Source organism: Hyla sarda, chromosome 2 (genome assembly GCF_029499605.1).
Source record: "Hyla sarda isolate aHylSar1 chromosome 2, aHylSar1.hap1, whole genome shotgun sequence".
Classification (NCBI taxonomy): Eukaryota; Metazoa; Chordata; class Amphibia; order Anura; family Hylidae; genus Hyla; species Hyla sarda.
In genome coordinates this window covers 314475071-314494362 of record NC_079190.1, presented here as the reverse complement: position 1 = coordinate 314494362, position 19292 = coordinate 314475071, and the positions used below count along the sequence as shown (strand labels likewise).

Below are 19292 nucleotides of genomic sequence, written 5' to 3'. Positions count from 1 at the left end.
TGGATCCGCCATTTTAGATGCCCTGGAGCCTGGACCACAGTAAATGGAGTTTAATGAAGCGATTGGCGCGATAGAATCGCGGCGATATTTGCATTAGTTGCGAATAGAATATTTCATGAAATTCGTAACAAATTCGGGTTCGTCAGCTTCGATTCGCTCATCTCTAATGAAAACCATACTATGTAAAATGGGATATTGCCACACTAAATACTTTTGGATATCAAGACACCAAGAGTAACACTGCGTTCAATCCTAATAGTTTAAAATATGGATTTGTGACTCCTGTAATCTTTCCCAAGCCCCTCGTGCATGGTGATGTCCGGTTTTCAGAAGATGTGTGCGCACGGGCATCTACATTGTCATGCCTCCTTCCCCTGTGCTGAGCCAGCTATGCTGCAGGATGGAACGGCTCTGGCCATGGCTACTGCGCATGCAGAGAAATAGTAGATTCAAGCTGCTCAATAACGATTTGTGCAATGAATCCAAGTTGTAGGTACTCTTTCTTTTTATGTTCTGCTTTCTTTTGCAACATTCTAGCCTGTGGAGAAAAGTGGTCTGACAGGTGCAGTGTGCAGCTCACATTGTCGTCGGTTACAGACGAAAACTGGTCACTTTTTTCTGTGGGTGATATCTCAATATGTCCTCTGCTCAAACAACATAGCTTGCTGTGAGACGTGTAACTGCTGCAGACCTTGTTGCTGCAACCTGCGGTGGTGTTTAGGCGTATGCTAGTGAGTTCATGATGATTATGGAAATCTTGTTTTATAGATAGGTTCTCAATCAGGTATATAGGAAACAGTCTATTTAGTAAATATAGTTATAGGCAGTAATAGTATAGTAGCTAGAGATGTTTTGAAGCCATTTTAGCTCTTTTTCAATAGCAATATGTGTCCTCTGTTGGTCTGGATCTTTTTATAGAAAAAAAAGTTCATCTGGGAATAGACTGGACTAAATACTAGATTGAGTAAAACTATAGACTGGTATTAATTCCAGTGCTTGACTTATGTAAAATGAATATCTTTTTACAAAAAAGAAGAACATTTTTTAAACTTTTAGTTGGAGAGCGGGAACTCACACAGGAAATAGCCATTTCACAAAAAGAAAGCAGTAGTGTCTGGCAGGTAAGTACTAAAGTCACCTTATGGTGGATAACCCCTTTAATAAATATAAATAATATAATGGATCATAGAGCCATTTGTTCACTTGGATGTACATCTATGAAGAATCAATTACACAATAAAATATGTACAACTAATTTTGATGAATCTCCAAAAAATGTATTGTGCTTATGTATTATTGATTCTTTGTACATGTAGAAAATCAATCCAAGATCCATTATCTTATTTGTGTTTATTTATTATTGCCTTCTGCTTCTCAAATACCTCCATTTTTGTTTTGATTTCTGCTCTTAAGACATTAATTTGACATAAGTCATGCACTGGAATCAAATCCAGATCAACTTTTTAATAAATCCAGTGTTCAGTCAAATCCAATGCCAGATGAGCCTGGTTGTATAAAAGAGTTCCAGACCCCACAGAGGACACATATTGTTGTTGAAAAAGTAGCTTAGACAGCTTAGAAACACATCTAGATACTACACTATTACTGCCTACTAACTGTATCTACTATATAGACTGTCTCCTATATACCTGACCGAAAACCTATCCATGAAACTGCCAATCATCATCATCTCACGAGTACACACTCCAACACCACCATGAGGATACAGCAACATCACTTCTCCAGCAACAAGGAATGCAGCAGTTACACCTCTCTCTTTCCTGGCTCGCATGTTGTTTGGGCAGAGGATGTATCAAGACAGCACGCCCAAGACTAGTAAGCTATGTATGGCATACACTTTTCTCCACATGGTATATTGTTGGAAAAACAAACAGAACATTAATAACACAACACAGACTATCCATTTATCCACAGGATAGTATTTATTTATTCATGTACTAAGACATCTCATGCTTAGCATGTGTTGAATGAGCCTAAGCCTAGTGTTGAGTGAGCCGAATTTTAGAACTTTTACCAGTTCGGTTTATGTGAACTGGTAAAAATGTGATTATCACATAAAAAGCATGACGTTTTGGCACCGAGAGGAAACAGGAGGGGTAGGAGGTGGTGACATGACATTAGTGTGACCAGCATTTCACATGATAACCCAGGTTGTTCATATGATTTTCTGGTTTAAGTGTTCATCAGCTCAAAGGCCAAAAGGAGAGAACAAGGTGGAGGGAAGTTTAAAACAGTGAAAGGCTCACAAGCTGGTCCCAGCATTGCAGTGGGAACAGGAAAGAGAGAGAGATAGACAGGAATAAACAGACAGAGAGGGAGAGAGAGAGAGAGAGAGAGAGCAGACTAAGAAAACAAAGAGAAACAGAAAATGTGTGTGAACCGGAGCCAAAATCTTTATCCTGGAGCCATAATCCTTAGTGCACAAATCCTATAGAGGCTATACACAAATCCACAGCATGGAAGTGATAATTCACAGCCTGTGGGCTGTGTGTGGGCTGATTATAGGAGGACCTCCTGTCCCTTCCTACACAAGCCTCAATGTGTATCACAAAAAAAACAAAAAATAATAAACAAAAACCAACAAATAAGCAGCTGTGCTACGGCTGACCTGTATGATATATATGGAAAGCACCATAAACACAGCATAGCGCCTTTACTCACATCTCTTGGGATGAATCGCTCAAACAGTATAGCTACAGGTTGTAACATAGCAGTGGACTAAAAGCATGTGCAATTAAATTGCATCAGCCTTATGAACAAATTGTAAATTTATTTTCCTGGGTTAATGAAACACATTATATTTTCTGAGTTGTTAAATATCAGCGAACTAAAAAGTGTGTGCAAGTGACCAGGGCCGGCCTTGGGTGTTCAGGCGCCCTGTGCGAGCTAACCTTGTGCCCCCCCCCCCCTATTACCCCATAAACATACACAAAGAGGAAAAAAAATCTTTGTAACAAATATACATTTTTTTATATTTAATCAGTCCCCTGCCCGCCTTAATCAGTCCAATGTCCCCTGCCCCCTTAACTAGTCCCATGTCCCCCTTCACCAGTCCCCTGCCCCCCTTAATCAGATGCAGTATAGTTCCCCCACATTAGGTGCAGTACAGTTCCAACACATTAGGTGCAGTACAGTTCCCCCACATTAGGTGCAGTATAGTTCCCCCACATTAGGTGCAGTATAGTTCCCCCACATTAGGTGCCGTATAGTTCCCGCACATTAGGTGCAGTATAGTTCCCCCACATTAGGTGCAGTATAGTTCCCCCACATTAGGTGCAGTATAGTTCCCCCACATTAGGTGCAGTATAGTTCCCCCACATTAGGTGCAGTATAGTTCCCCCACATTAGGTGCAGTATAGTTCCCCCACAGACATACAGCCTTCAGCCATATACAGTGTATGGCTGGAGGCTTTATGTCTGTGTACTGCCCCACTTCAGTGTTCCGACCACCGCTCCGGGGTCACGATAGCAGTAGGTGCTGGGACCAGAGGAGTGGTGGTCGGAACACTGAAGATGACGTACAACATACACGTAACTTACCATGCAAGCGCGCATCCTCTTCCTCGCTGCTCCGCTCTGCTGTTGCTATGGGCGCACGCCCGTGACGTCAGTGACGTCCCTGCGTGCCATATCTCCCGGCGGCCCCTGCGTTTTTAAAGTTAACGTGGGGGGCCGCCGCAGAGAGATAGACATCCTTGTGTCCCGAAAAGATCTTTTGGGACACAATAATGTCCAGAATGTGACAGGGGGCCCTGCGGGCTGCTTAGCGGCGGCTGCAGATCCCCCCGGGCTTGATTAGGGTGCCCATGCAAACCCGGCACACCCTTGCGCATGCCTATGGCTTCTCCCCATATTCGGCCGGCCTTTTACACTGCGAGCTGTGTCGGCCGCCCGGCGCCCCTGTTGCTATGGCGCCCTGTGCGGCCGCACAGCTCGCACACCCCTAAGGCCGGCCCTGCAAGGGACATGCATCTGTCTTGTAAACATAGTATTCATGAATATTATTGGTTTCATCAAACACGTGTATATCATTCTAGTTGTGTGATAGCAGAGAAGTAAAAAGCACATGCAAATGAAACACATTCCCCAGTTATTAAAGGGGTACTCCGTTGAGAAACTTTTATTTTTTTTAAATCAACTGGTGCCAGAACATTAAACAGATTTGTAGCGTTGCACTGCTGCTGGAGCGCAACTTGCATCTCACAAGCCGGAAACTGTCTTATGACACGGCTAACAGCGCACCACCATGACAGCGCCAGTAGCGCATCAACACTCATGGTGTTGCTGCACATGTGCAGCATCCCGGAAACCAATGCTGGCCTGGGCGCTTATAAACCTCTTAGTTACAGGTTAGTGTCAGTAGCCTTCAGACTGACCAGCGCTACTCCAGCCATGCTGACAGCCACTACCTGGTGACAACTGCCATCCATTTGAGGGACATTTTATACACACAGCGTGATTCTGAAGACCTTTGAGCCAGTATCTCCCTGCTGCTTTCTAGCTAAGTACCTTATCCTAGTACCATACCAAGGGATACCTAACCCTATCTCTGACCATGATGAGGCTATTATGCTATGTTTGCTAGCAGCACTAAGTGTTTTATACTTTTTGTTTGCTCTGCTTTGGCCACAATGTTGATTTATATGTGCTGTGTGAAGTAGCAAGATTTGACCATTATATCTTGGTGCTGCTGGGTTACATTTTGCTACATTGCTGATTAGCTCATGTAGATTATGTTTATGTAGCCCAATTCTGGTTGGGGACTTATTTTTCTACAACTGCACTTTTTTTTACCCCTCCGAATAGATGGTCAGACTTTGTTCATATCATAATTACTAACTGGTACCTATTGCTACTGTACTGTACAAAACTATAACTCTTGTACTACATCTATAGTATAAGTGTGTATCTGCCATTATGTCCCTGTAATTACATTTTATTCCAAATTCATTTATTGGCTGTAATTAAGGTACCAGCCCTCTGTCATCTGAGGCTATTTTTCCTCAAACATATGAGCTCAATCCCTACCCCTGATAAACCTGTTTACTAATTGAACTGGGGAAATGCGCTGGAAATTATAGGGTTAGCTAGCTCTGCATCAGCTGTCCATTATGGTAGCAGTAGCTCTTGGAGTTTTGACCATTTAATTGCTATTTGTGTCTTCACATCACATTTGGTTACACCTTTTTTTTTCTTTGTTGTTTCTACCTAGTGTATATATATGGAATTATTATAGGGGTGCTACACTGTACCTTTTTTGATCTTGACCCACATATACATCAGCTCCTTTCCTGCCTGGGCCACGCATTTTAACATCTGTACTCAAAAAAATATTTTTTTATTTTTCTCCTGGAATGTCACCATGGTTGAGGCCATCCTGTTAAGGAGATGGATCCCTCAAAAGGCAGGGTCAGTGAGGGGGACTCAGTACTTTAGGGTGGGCACCATCTCCCTCTCCAGTGAACAACACCCTCCCCCCCATGCATAAACCTTTTACCAACAATAATTCAATATCTGAAACTATTAACCCTCATCATCTCCATTATATACACTTATTGCATATTTTTTTTATATCACTTATTTTTGTGTGTGTTTTTTGCTCTTTTTTTTTTTTGCTTTGAGGAAAACATAGGTTACCACTTATATCTGTGGTGCCTTTTTATTAATGTAATTAAATAAACTTTATGTTTTATCCATCCTAAAAGGTAATTTTTGAACGTCTGTGACTTGAACTTCCTCTCTGTCTGACCACAGTGCTGTCTTCTGACACCTGTGTCTATGTCAGGAACTGTCCAGAGCATGATAGTTTTGCTATGGGGATTTGCTCCTACTCTGGACAGTTCCTAAAATGGACAGAGGTATCAGCAGCTGATAAGTACTGGAAGGATTAAATAGAAGTAATTTACAAAACTTTAACTTTCTGGCACCAGTTGATTAAAAAAAAAAAAAAAAATGTTTTCCAGCGGATTACCCTTTTAAATATTATTGGTTTCCCAAACACACATTATATCTTCCTAGTTGTGTAACAGCAGCCAAGTAAAAAGCATGTGCAAGTGACATGCATCTGCCCTGTAAACACAGTGGGGGACATTTATAAAAGCTTCCTTATGTATGTTTTTTTTTAGCTGTTTTATTTTGCTTAATGTTTTCTTATGTGCAACAAATTTATTAACAAGTCGCACAACCTTTATAAATTTGTCACACGTAAGCAAATTAGCTGTTTTCAACTTTTTTGAGACAGTCGCACAATCTCTGACTGCTGCAAGTCCTTTTTGAAAATTTGTTTACATAAGCCAAACAGAATTTTCTTGCTCTTCTCGCTCAGCCGGTCAAAAGTCGCACAGAAAAGTGCCTAGTCGCATGGGCGAAATTTGAGAGACAAATATAACCAAAAAAAATCTACTAAAAAATACTTTTATAAATGTCCCACAGTATTCTTTAATATCATTTAGGACATAGGAGCGCACTAAAGTGTAACCCTGCTGTTTGGCAACCACCAGTGTACCATGTGTCCATACACTGGTGGTTGCCAAACAGCAGGGTTACACTTTAGTGCGCTCCTATGTCCTAAATGATATTAAAGAATACTGTGGGACATTTATGAAAAGTATTTTTTAGTAGATTTTTTTTGGTTATAGAGTTTGTCTCTCAGAATTCGCCCATGCGACTAGGCGACTTTTCTGTGCTGACTCCACTTGTTGCATGATGCCTCTGCAAGGTTGTGCATTCTGCATTGGTCTCTCAAGTCTGTCTGCTGATCCTATGTTCATGATCCTGTCTGTCTACTGGACTTTGCTTTTGTCTCATCCCCTGAAACCTGACCTGTTCCAGTCAGCCTGCAATGAACACTTTATGAGCTCTGCTGCGTCCGACGCCTTCATTAGTGTCAGTTTGTTCCTTATGCCTGCCTCGCCAGCTGCCACTTGTGGCACAGTGGGTCCACACCCGTGGGGCATTATTAAAAGCAGCTGCTTTTAACATGCATTCGCTTTATAAAGCGAATGTAAATTTATATTTTTGGATTACTTAAACTTGCCTTATACATACGGTTGTGAAATGATAACGCAGTTCAAAGCATTGAGAGTCAAAATTGTCTAGTAGGTGAGTGAAAAATCACCCCAAAAAGATCAAAATAATCTCCAAAACTATGTTTGGAAAAGGAATTGTTGCACAGAGTAGAGGACAGAAGATCCTTGAGATACCTTCTGCCAAACAACAAAAAACGTGGTCTCAAATGGCTGGAGGTGCTCAACCCCAAATGCGGTTGTGCATTTATACTGGGGGAGCAGATCCTGCCCTTGTAGTCAGTTGCTAAGGGCGATCCCCAGCATAAAAATGCATACAATGGAGGATGCCTGCAGCGGACTACAAGTGCCACAATAGAATCCTACACCAGATAAACGGTGTGGATGTGTAACAATTAGAATAATACAAAACAGGAATATGGGTGCACTACTGTGGTAGATGTATACAATGACATTGGCTATCCCTCAACACTGATGTTAAAATCAGTCAGCCATTGTCATTGTATACATCTACCACAGTAGTGCACCCATATTCCTGTATTGTATTATTCTAATTGTTACACATCCACACAGTTTATCTGGTGTAGGATTCTATTGTGGCACTTGTAGTCCGCTGCAGGCATCCTCCATTGTATGCATTTTTATGCTTGGGATCGCCCTTAGCAATGGACTACAAGGGCAGGATCTGCTCCCCCAGTATAAATGCACAACCGCATTTGGGGTTGAGCACCTCCAGCCATTTGAGACCACGTTTTTTGTTGTTTGTTTGAATTTTATACTTGGAGGTGTGTAAACTCCAAAATTAATGCGCCTTGAATATCTTCAAGGCAGCATTAAGGTAGCACCTGTGAGGCTAGGCACCCATATTAGCCAACTCAGGTGGGGCTTGCAGCTTGCCTCCCTCCTCCCATTGCATGTGTGCTCAGTCACGCTGGAGGGTATCTGGGAGGAAGTTGTGAGTCGACCAAATGCTGCCGTAATTTCCCACAGGCCCCTGTTTTGCTTATCAAGCACAGGTAGGATTAGCGTAGGTCCCATGCCATTTTGAGAAATCTTGGCGTTGGTGTGCGGGCTCTAGTGTGTCCTTCATATAAGGATACACTGGCGAATGTCTCAATTTTAACATCAGTGTTGAGGGATAGCCAATGTCATTGTATACATCTACCACAGTAGTGCACCCATATTCCTGTATTGTATGATACCTTCTGCCAGTAAGAATGGTGACAGTATCAGCGCCAGTACAGGTAGCAGCAACAGCAGCCAGGTGCCTGATGGTAGTAGTAGCAGCTGTGTGAGCCATCCCAAATTCTCACTGCTTGCCGGAGGTTATGTGATTTCACCGATAATCCTGCTTTTTTGGACTGAATCAAGTATTTTGAAGAGGCGGCAGAGGACTCCTCCTCAGAATATGACAGTGAGTCACCTGTCAGTGGATTCCTCCTAGTCTTCAGTCACATGGCGTGGTGGAAATGTCCATTTTAGATGCAGTTTCCTTATCTGTCTTTGCCTCCCCCTCTCACTGCTGCTATGCAGAAGGATAGCACTAGCCACTAGGAGGAGTTGTGTGGGGAGAGTCAAGCTTTGGAGTATGTTGCCAAGGTGGTGGAGGTGGAATACTGTAAGGCATCATCGTGGCTGTAATGAGCGGGAGCAAGGAGCCCATGCAGAGAGGAATGAGGATGAGGAGAAGTTTGATGTCGAGGATGATGTTGTGTTGAACATGACGTTGGAACCAGCTGAGGAGGATGGCGTGATCAGAGCAAAAAGGGTAGAAGCAGTGTCCACAAAGAAGAGCATAGCTGATGTAGGGGAAGAAGACCTGTTAAATTTAACTGAGGCTGCTGATCTCATGACCTCAGGTGACGGCGACAGTGCTATATGTTTAGGTTAAAAAAAAAAAATTCCAGTAGAGGGGCACAGTTAGGTGGTGCAGTCGCTGTCCACTATTCTACTGTGTGAAAATTATTTTCTACCTTACCAGATGCTAACAGCGTGGCACTATGTTGTCTCTGCAAACAGAAAGTAAGCTGTGGCCAGTGTACGAGTGTATGTACTACATCTCTACGAAGGCATATAGAGGCTGCGTTGGACAGTTGAGAAGCCCCACAATGTGAGGAAATCCCTGCTGCAGCTGATGTTCACTGATGTTCCTCCAGATCCCTTCCAACTGTCTAGCAGTCAGACCTCGTCCACAGGCAACACAGTATCGGTCTTGTGCTCATCAGTGTTATCTCCTCCTCAATCCCATCAGTTATCTATTGGGGAATCTATGTCCTCCAGACAACAGTATTCTTCCAGCCACCCTGTTGTAGTGCGCCTCAATTCGCATCTGGCCAAGTTGTTGGCAGCAAAGGTGCTTCCGTAACTGATTACACCACCCTCCTTTCCACCTTCTTATGCGAGTCCTCCTGCCAAAGGGAAAAGTGTATCTTCCCCTCTCCCTTCTCCATTTATCAGTGAAATATCAAGCGCTGCCATGATGTGTTTCAACTGCTCAGGATGGGCGTGAAAAACCACACAGTAGATGAACTGCTGCTCTGTCTGCAACAGGAAGTTGTGATCTTACGTTAGGAAACGTGGTTGCAGATAACAGCACAAACATCGTCAAAGTGCTGCACCTAGGTGGCATAACACACTATCCCTGTTTGGCACATGTGCTAAATCTTGTCTCCAAATGTTCTGGAGAACTTTTGTTGTTCTCACACATGTGCTCAGCATGTGCAGGAAAGCATGCGTTCGGTTCAGCCGTTCCTATACTTTTAAACATGCTTACCTTCACCTCAACATTACACATGTTGGACTGCCTGTACCAGCAGTGAAAAGATGTGACAGTCTTCCAAATGAGGCAGACAGATGATTTTTCAAGACTGTTTGATTTTCAGCTTAGGGATTGGCAGCTAATCAGGGACATGCTCAGGCCTTTCAAGGAGGTTACAAGGTTTGCAAGCAAGGAAAACAGCGGAATTAGTGATGTAATGCCACTGATATTCCTTTTAGAGCAAATGCTAATGGTGATTGAAGAAGGAGGGATTGAGGATTGTTCACATCTGGCTGGCAGCAGTACGGATGTTCTCCTCGAGGAGGAGGAGTTGGATGAGGAGTTGGAACTGAGGAGAAGGATTTGGAGATGGACTCTTTGAAAGGGATAGGAGATGAGGAGTCTTCCTAAGCCACACTGATGATGATGACGACAAGGAACATGACCAACCTTGGCAGTGTGGGATGGAGGTAGAACAAGCTGGGTCTCAGAAAAGCTGGCAAGGATGGCTAGCTGTATCCTTGCGTTCGCAGTGCCAGGCATATTGTGAGCTCAAAGAAAAGAAATAGTATTGGATAGCCACACTCCTAGACCAAAGTATAAAGCCAAAATGGGTGAATTTTTCTAGCCTTCTGAGAAGGAGGCGAGATTGGACTTGTGTAAGGAGAAGCTATGCAGTCAGCTTGCCGTGGCTTTCCAGGACCAAACACCTGCTGAACGTAGGTCCAGTCTCAGCTTTCCAGTGATTCAATGCTCCACTCCCTCTGCCAGCACTACCCCTGCAAGAGGCAGAAGCAGCAGCATCTTTATGCTGGAGCACATGATGACAAAGTTTTTGCATCTGTTATTCCCCCTTGACATCTATCGTCATCAAAGGGAAGTAAACCACCACCTGAACAATCAGGTTGAGGTCTACCTCAGCAGTGCCCTTTCGTTGACAGACTCCATGAGCCCAGATCCTAGGAAGTTTTGGGTTGATAGATTAGACTATTGGCCAGAACTTGCTCAGCTTGCCCTGGGTGTTTTGTCTTGTCCACCCTCTAGTGTAGCTTTGGAGAGAGTGTTAAGCACAGTAAGCATCAGCAACACCCTGAAGCAAATAAGATTGTCAGACAGCAAAAGAATTTAAAAACAAGTTTACTAAAATGAATCAGGCATGGATCAGTGGGGAATTTAAACCTTCTGTGCCAGATGCCACTGATTAGACAGTACTATGTCACCCCTGCTGTATGCTTGCTAGCTAGTACTCGTAACACCAGTCCACCACCTCCTGCTGTATGATGGCTAATGCCAGGCCACCACATCCTGCTATACACTGGCTAATGCAAGTCTTCCACTTCTTGATGTAAGCTGGTTGATTTCAGTCAGCAACCTCCTGAGGTTACTGCTCCCAAAAAGGGATAATTTTTGGAGCACGTGGAAAAATCCATGCCATCTTCTTCACTTAAAAAAAGGAAGTGACAGCGCTCCGTGGTGTGATAAAAGAGGACAATTCAAATGTATAAAAGCTGTATAAGCTGCTCACATACACAACAATGGTGAGCGTATGATGTTGGAATGTCCGCAGCCCTCTATCTTGAAACGATGATAGAGAGGAGATAGCTTCAGAAGAGACGCCAGCTCAACGTGATGCTGGACACAGACAGCAGAAGGTAAGTAAAAGCAAAGGTGTTTGATTTTCCCAGAATGCAACGCATTTCACTGCATAAGCAGCTTCATCAGGCATGCCTGATGAAGATGCTTATGCAGTGAAACGCGTTGCATTCTGGGAAAATTCAACACCTTTGCTTTTACTTACCTTCTGCTGTCTGTGTCCAGTATCACGTTGAGCTGGCGTCTCTTCTGAAGCTATCTCCTCTCTATCTTCTTCACTTGGCAGACTAAAATCCTGTTACTACTCCCAAAAAGGGATCATTATTGGAATGCTTGGCAAAAGCCACTGCGGCTTCTGATACCTCTGTGTGCATTCTAGCACCGTCAGGCATCTAACGACAACCAGGGATACATGATGCTGCTTTATTTTGCTGTAAATAAAACATTTGCAAGCACATTAAAGACACTAAGTTACCATGGGTTACTGCATGTCGCCATAACAGCCTTAAAACACTTTAAAACTAGTTGATCACATTCTTAGCAGTATTATACAGGGTTGTAGAGCCATTAGGCAGTGGTATAAACATGTTTAGAGGCTTATTTCATTGCCAGAGCACGTCAAACCTAGCCGAATTGAACCGGCAATTTTGGAAAAGTTTTGCAAAACTGACGAGTTTAACTTTTCTTAAGTTCATTCATCTCTTTACAGCACTATATGAACTATTTATGGGACTATATTCTTCTATAGGAAAGTATGGATCATAGGCGTGCACACGGGGTGTGCCGGGGCACATCCTAATCCAGTGGCGTTGTGACCCGGGTGCGGCCCGCACCGGGTGACACCAAGACGCTCCGCAGCACCCCCCCATCTGTGCCCGACCGTCCTTCACCAGCCCAGACCCCCGCTACCCCGCTGTGCGGTGCGCCTGTCCGTCAGGCGCACCGCACAGCGCTGCCTCCTACTCCTGTTTGTGCCCCGCCCCGCTCCGCTCTGGCTCACCTTCAGTTAGTCCGGTCATGTGACGGCGCGTTACTGCCGTCACATGACCATCAGGACGTCACGCTGTATTCAAGGACGCCGGCCCCAGAGCGTGACGTGACGGTACGCGGTTCGCAGGATTACCGCGCTGAGTGAGTGAATTTTATTTCAACCTGTCTACTGAGTCTGGGGGGAGGGGGTTAATCTGGGGGGTACTGCATTCCTACAGGGGGGGAGAGGGGGTTAAACTGGGGGGTACTACCATCCTACTGGGGGGGGAGGGGGTCATCAGGGGGGTACTACCTTCTAACAGGGGTGGGGGATAGGGTTAATCTGGGGGGTACTGCAATCCTTCAGGGGAGGAGAGGGGGTTAAACTGGGGGGTACTACCATCCTACTGGGGGGGAGGGGGTCATCAGGGGGTACTACCTTCTAACAGGGTGGGGGGATAGGGTTAATCTGGGGGTTACTGCATTCCTACAGGGGGGGAGAGGGGGTTAAACTGGGGGGGTACTACCATCCTACTGGGGGGGGGGGGGGAGTGGGTCATCAGGGGGGTACTACCTTCTAACAGGGTGGGGGGATAGGGTTAATCTGGGGGGTACTGCATTCCTACAGGGGGGAGGGGGTTAATCTGGGGCCCCGAGTAGGCAGGTAGTACCCCCAGATTAACCCCCTCCCCCCCAGTAGGATGGTAGTACCCCCAGATTAATCCCCCCCCCCCCCAGTAAGAAGGTAGTACCCTCAAATTAACCCCCTCTTCCTGCCAGTAGGAAGGTAGCACCCCCAGATGCTGGTGGCCTCCATGTCTATTTTGCTTTTGTAGGGAACTGTACTGCACCTAATGTGGCGAATTATACCGCACCTAATGTGGGGGAACATACTGCACCTAATGTGGGGAACTATACTGCCAACCTAATGTGGGGGAACTATACTGCCAGCCTAATGTGGGGGAACTATACTGCCAGCCTAATGTGGGGGAACTATACTGCCAGCCTAATGTGGGGGAACTATACTGCCAGCCTAATGTGGGGGAACTGTACTGCACCTAATGTGGGGGAACTGTACTGCACCTAATGTGGGGGAACTGTACTGCACCTAATGTGGGGGAACTGTACTGCACCTAATGTGGGGGGAACTGTACTGCACCTAATGTGGGGGGAACTATACTGCGCCTAATGTGGGGGGAACTATACTGCACCTAATGTGGGGAACTATACTGCCAACCTAATGTGGGGAAACTGTACTGCACCTAATGTGGGAAAACTGTACTGCCAACCTAATGTGGGGACTTATACTGCACCTAATGTGGGGGAACTATACTGCACCTAATGTGGGGGAACTATACTGCCAACCTAATGTGGGGGAACTATACTGCACCTAATGTGGGGGAACTATACTGCACCTAATGTGGGGGAACTATACTGCACCTAATGTGGGGGAACTATACTGCACCTAATGTGGGGAACTATACTGCACCTAATGTGGGGAACTATACTGCACCTAATATGGGGAACTATACTGCACCTAATGTGGGGGAACTATACTGCACATAATGTGGGGAACTATACTGCACATAATGTGGGGAACTATACTGCACCTAATGTAGGGGAACTGTTCTGCACCTAATGTAGGGGAACTGTACTGCCCTTAATGTAGGGGAACTGTACTGCACTTAATGTAGGGGAACTGTACTGGTGCAGTACAGTTCACCCACATTAGGTGCAGTACAGTTCCCCCACATTAGGTGCAGTACAGTTCCCCCACATTAGGTGCAGTACAGTTCCCCCACATTAGGTGCAGTACAGTTCCCCCACATTAGGTGCAGTACAGTTCCCCCACATTAGGTGCAGTACAGTTCCCCCACATTAGGTGCAGTACAGTTCCCCCACATTAGGTGCAGTACAGTTCCCCCACATTAGGTGCAGTACAGTTCCCCCACATTAGGTGCAGTACAGTTCCCCCACATTAGGTGCAGTACAGTTCCCCCACATTAGGTGCAGTACAGTTCCCCTTCATTAGGTGCAGTACAGTTCCCCCACATTAGGTGCAGTAAAGTTCCCCCACATTAGGTGGCACCTAATGTGGGGGAACTGAACTGCACCTAATGTGGGGGAACTGTACTGCCAACCTAATGTGGGGGAACTGTATTGCAAACCTAATGTGGGGGAACTGTACTGCCTACCTAATGTGCGGGGACTTATACTGCCAACCTAATGTGGTGGGACTTATACTGCACCTAATGTGCGGGAACTGTACTGCACCTAATGTGGGGGGGGGGGGGGACTGTACTGCACCTAATGTGGGGGAACTATACTGCACCTAATGTGGCGGGACTTATACTGCACCTAATGTGGGGATACTATACTGCACCTAATGTGGGGGAACTATACTAACTGTGTGCGTATATATATACATATACATATATATATATATATATATATATATATATATATATATATATATATGCACGCGCGCAGCGTGAGTTTGTGCTTTAGGGTGCACACCCTAATGCAATAGGCTGCGCACGCCTATGGTATGGATCCTTCAAGCTACTACTTTATTATGCTTTTTTATTGTGCATTTTAGGTGGGCAGTATTAGCTTTTTACAATACTTTTATTTTTTATGTCCTACTAGCTGAATACCCAGCGTTGCCCAGTTTTTCCTTCCTAATCTTTGTTGGGGAGGAAAATCAACAAAGGAGGAAGTTTTGACTTCATATCCCATCCTCATATATTGTTGTCATATCCCAACCTCATATCCTGTCCTCAGGTGGGAATGAGTTGTGATGAAGATATTGTAAGCCAAAAATAGAAGGGGACGTGGCTTTGTGGAAAAGGGCGTGATTTGCAAGCCAGAGCGATGCACAAAAAGGGTAGAAAATAAAAGCGGTTGGGCTTAAACAGTGGGCGTGTATTTGTGAGATGGGGCGTGGAGAGACAGAGAGAGAGACAGAGAGAGAGACAGAGAGAGAGAGAGACAGAGAGAGAGAGAGACAGAGAGAGAGAGAGACAGAGAGAGAGAGAGACAGAGAGAGAGAGAGACAGAGAGAGAGAGACAGAGAGAGAGAGACAGAGAGAGAGACCTCAGCTTAACACCTAAGGGTAAGGACCCCAAGTGATCTACATTTTTTATCACATCATAGCGGTCCTCACTAGGGGTTTCTTGTGTTCTTCTTTAGTTTGTCTGTATTCATTCTTGGAGTCTTGATATTCAAGATTTAAAGCACCAGTAACCCATTTTAAATACAGTATTTTACTGCAAACAAGGATTAAAGGATGGTATACATCTTTAGAAATACCTAGTTCTACTGAATCTTTTCCTATAAATGTGGATATCAGTTGGCTCAGCTCAGTCTACTGGTCTGCATTTTAATGTAATAGGTTGCCTTTAAGGATTCTGCTAATGATTATAGATATATATATATATATATATATACACACAATAAAAAACGTGGTCTCAAATGGCTGGAGGTGCTCAACCCCAAATGCGGTTGTGCATATATACTGGGGGAGCAGATCCTGCCCTTGTGGTCTGTTGCTAAGGGCGATCCCCAATTTTAACATAAGTGTTGAGGGATAGCCAATGTCATTGTATACATCTACCACAGTAGCGCACCTAAATTCCTGTATTGCATACATGTATACATATATATATATATACATATATACATATATACATATATATATATATATATATATATAGATAAAAAAGCACCAGTTATTACTGGATGCTAACATACACTCTTCTGCCTCACTCAGTTTCTGTGGTCTACTGCTTTGTTGGAAAGCTGCTGTTATTCCTAGACACTTCAATTTTTTCAATAGAAGCTTTACCAACTTGCTTGTGGCAACAGTGGCATCCTATAATAGTGGAACGTAGTCCTACAGTAGGACTACAATTGCTACTAAATCTCAGAGGCATTTAAAATGTAAATGTTACTTACATCATTGTTCTTAGTTCCCGGGCCACATTCTGTACAAGCTTCTTCTCCAAAAACTAAATGAGAAGGCAGGTAAGTTTTTATCGGGCAAGAAATGCAGCTGCTTGTTTTCTTGTCTATGTAATGACCCGAAGGACAGGAAATGCACTGAGAATCAGTGTCAAGGGCACAGGGCTTACACCAAGATGCCACTCCCTCTTTTGTGTTGGTGATGTTTATTGAGTACATTTTTGCCACATCTGCTGTGTATTCGCGACCCTGGATGGGAAAATAACAATAACATTGTTTCAATTCAAGGTTATACAAACAAGTAGTGGGTATAGAAACATTGGGGGAATTCATCATTTATGGTCTACTCTTCGTGCAGGTTTAGAACACAAATGTTGCAATGATTTTGACGTGCTTGCAACAAATTCATCAAATGTCGCACAGTACTCAATTTGTTGCATGGCTAAATCATGCTGCCAGCTTAGATTCTTTTTAGTGCTGGTGGGAGCTAGTCTAAGTTTGTGTACCAACGTGGCAATGTGCGACAAATTTACGGCTTTTTGCAAAAAGTAGCACTTGAAAAATCACTAAAGGGGTACTCCCGTGGAAATATAAATTTTTTTTTTTTAAATCAACTGGTGCCAGAAAGTTAAACAGATTTGTAAATTACTTCTATTAAAAAAAATCTTAATCCGTCAGTACTTTTTAGGGGCTGTATACTACAGAGGAAATGCTTTTCTTTTTGGATTTCTCTTCTGTCATGACCACAGTGCTCTCTGCTGACATCTCTGTCCATTTTAGGAACTGTTCAGAGCAGCATATGTTTGCTATGGGGATTTTCTCCTGCTCTGGACAGTTCCAAAAATGGACAGCAGATGTCAGCAGAGAGCACTGTGGTCGTGACAAGAGAAATCCAAAAAGAAAAGCATTTCCTCTGTAGTAAACAGCTCCTAAAAAGTACTGGAAGAATTAAGATTTTTTTCATAGAAGTAATTTACAAATCTGTAACTTTCTGGCACCAGTTGATTTAAAAAAAATTAAAAGTTTTCCACGGGAGTACCCCTTTAAGCAGTCCACAATGTGGTTATGATTCTGAAATGCTCCGCATAAAAAGTCACAGAAAATCTGCACGCCGACTGTCTGCGACGATTTAGGAGACAAATTTAGGCTAAAAATAAAAAATAAAAAAAACATTACAGTTTGATGAATTCCCCCATTATGGCAGATAAATAAAACTTATCCAGTATAAACTTAGTTTAAAAATGTGCCAGATTTATCTCAGTGGCTCATGCTGTTTGAAATTCAAAGTTAGCACCATCAACTAGCTGGCTTATTTTGTACCAAAATTCCAAAATGTTAAAGCATTTAAATTACATTTAAACCAACTCCCATTTCAACAAAGCCACCCATTTCTGAGAAGCCATGTTACCTTGTTGAGCAAGATGCAAAAGTGTCAAAAACACAGAACTTTGACACATGCAATTTTATTTATTTCCCCCAGAAACTTTTGAAACTTCACGATTTTGTGGTGAAGCTCCTGAAAATGACAATACTCATGAAACTTTTACATTTTAAATAAAAAAAAACAAAAACAAAAAGTTAGGTGGCTTGCATATGTTAGGAAAATACATCCAGCTATATTTTCCAATGTTCTACCCCTATATTTCTTTCATAATGTAATGTGTATAGACTGATATAGGAGCTCTACTGTATATGGCTGCCTCATGACAAAGTACGTGTCGTGGTTGCAAAAATAATTATGCCTACTTTCTGTGGTTAGGAGTTCTATAAGGAATAGTGGGGACAGTGCAGTCCTATGCTGAACTCAACTGTTCCTACTTTCTTTAAAGATCCATCCTGTCTGTCAGCCCCCAACTGGGAAATGGCCCCAACAACTAAGTGCACAGTGCTTACACTATACAAAAGCACGAAGACAGACTAGGTGAGAATCAAACACACATGTCAGGGGCAGAATAAAAATCTAGTTAATGGTCAGAGGGCACAACCAGAGGCAAATGTCAGAACCAATTGAGAACCAAATACTAGCTAGGTCAAATGTCAATGTCCAAATCAAAAGGCAAATGTTCTGAAGACAGGTAAAAGAGGTCAAAACACAGCAAAACAGACAATAGTGGGGTACAGACTCCAATCATAGGCATCTATGGCCAGCAGATATCTGTTTAAATGAAGTGATGAAAGAAAGCATGGACTGCAAAGCCTTACTGCCCAGCATCCCTGCTTTTTGATTGGGCGGCCTGCCATGGCTCCTGACCAGGGCTGGTCGCCAGGGTGACTTTACCTGCCGGTAATGGCATACATTAGTGATTGTGCTGATGTACGCCATTAACCCCTAAGGCGCCGTGATCAATACAGATAATGGCATCTGCAGCAATGCTGTCGTTTAAATGGATGATTGGATCGCCGCCTGCTCTGGCCGTCATCCCAGGGTCTTCTCCTCTGGTCTGACATTCAGTAGACCAGAGAAGAGAATGGCTGATAATACTGATCAGCGCTATGCCTAAGTATCAGGGGCGGACTGACAGGTCAAGCACTGCCCGAGGGCCCAGGGTTAAGGGGGGCCCGCCCACAACAGGACTTACTGTTTCACAAGATCAGGGAGCATGCAAGCTGGATATATACAGACCTACAGCATGAATGCTCCCTGACCTTCTTCCAGTTAGTGCAGGAGTACAGCAAGGGGAGACGTGTGGCCTGGGGACAGACACAAACACACACACAATACCTCCACAGTCTCTCTCTTTCTCACACACACACACACACACACACACACACAATACCTCCAGTCTCTCTCTCAAACATGCGCGCACACACACACACACACACACACACACACAATACCTCCATTATCTCTCTCTCTCTCTCTCTGTCTCTCTCTCTCTAACACACACACACACACACACACACACACACACACAATACCTCCACAGTCTCTCTCTTTCTCACACACAATACCTCCAGTCTC

General features: G+C 44.0%; 1 protein-coding gene across 6 annotated transcripts in view; it reads right to left on the bottom strand.

Annotated features, from left to right (window-relative positions):
• The window catches only part of ELAPOR1 (endosome-lysosome associated apoptosis and autophagy regulator 1), a 438781-nt gene that overhangs the window by 88693 nt on the left and 330796 nt on the right, over positions 1–19292 (bottom strand). For all 6 annotated transcript variants that reach the window (XM_056557720.1, XM_056557717.1, XM_056557718.1 and 3 more), the window contains one exon: positions 16325–16579. In XM_056557720.1, coding sequence (XP_056413695.1) covers positions 16325–16579 — 255 coding nt within the window. The remainder of the gene's footprint in view (positions 1–16324; positions 16580–19292) is intronic.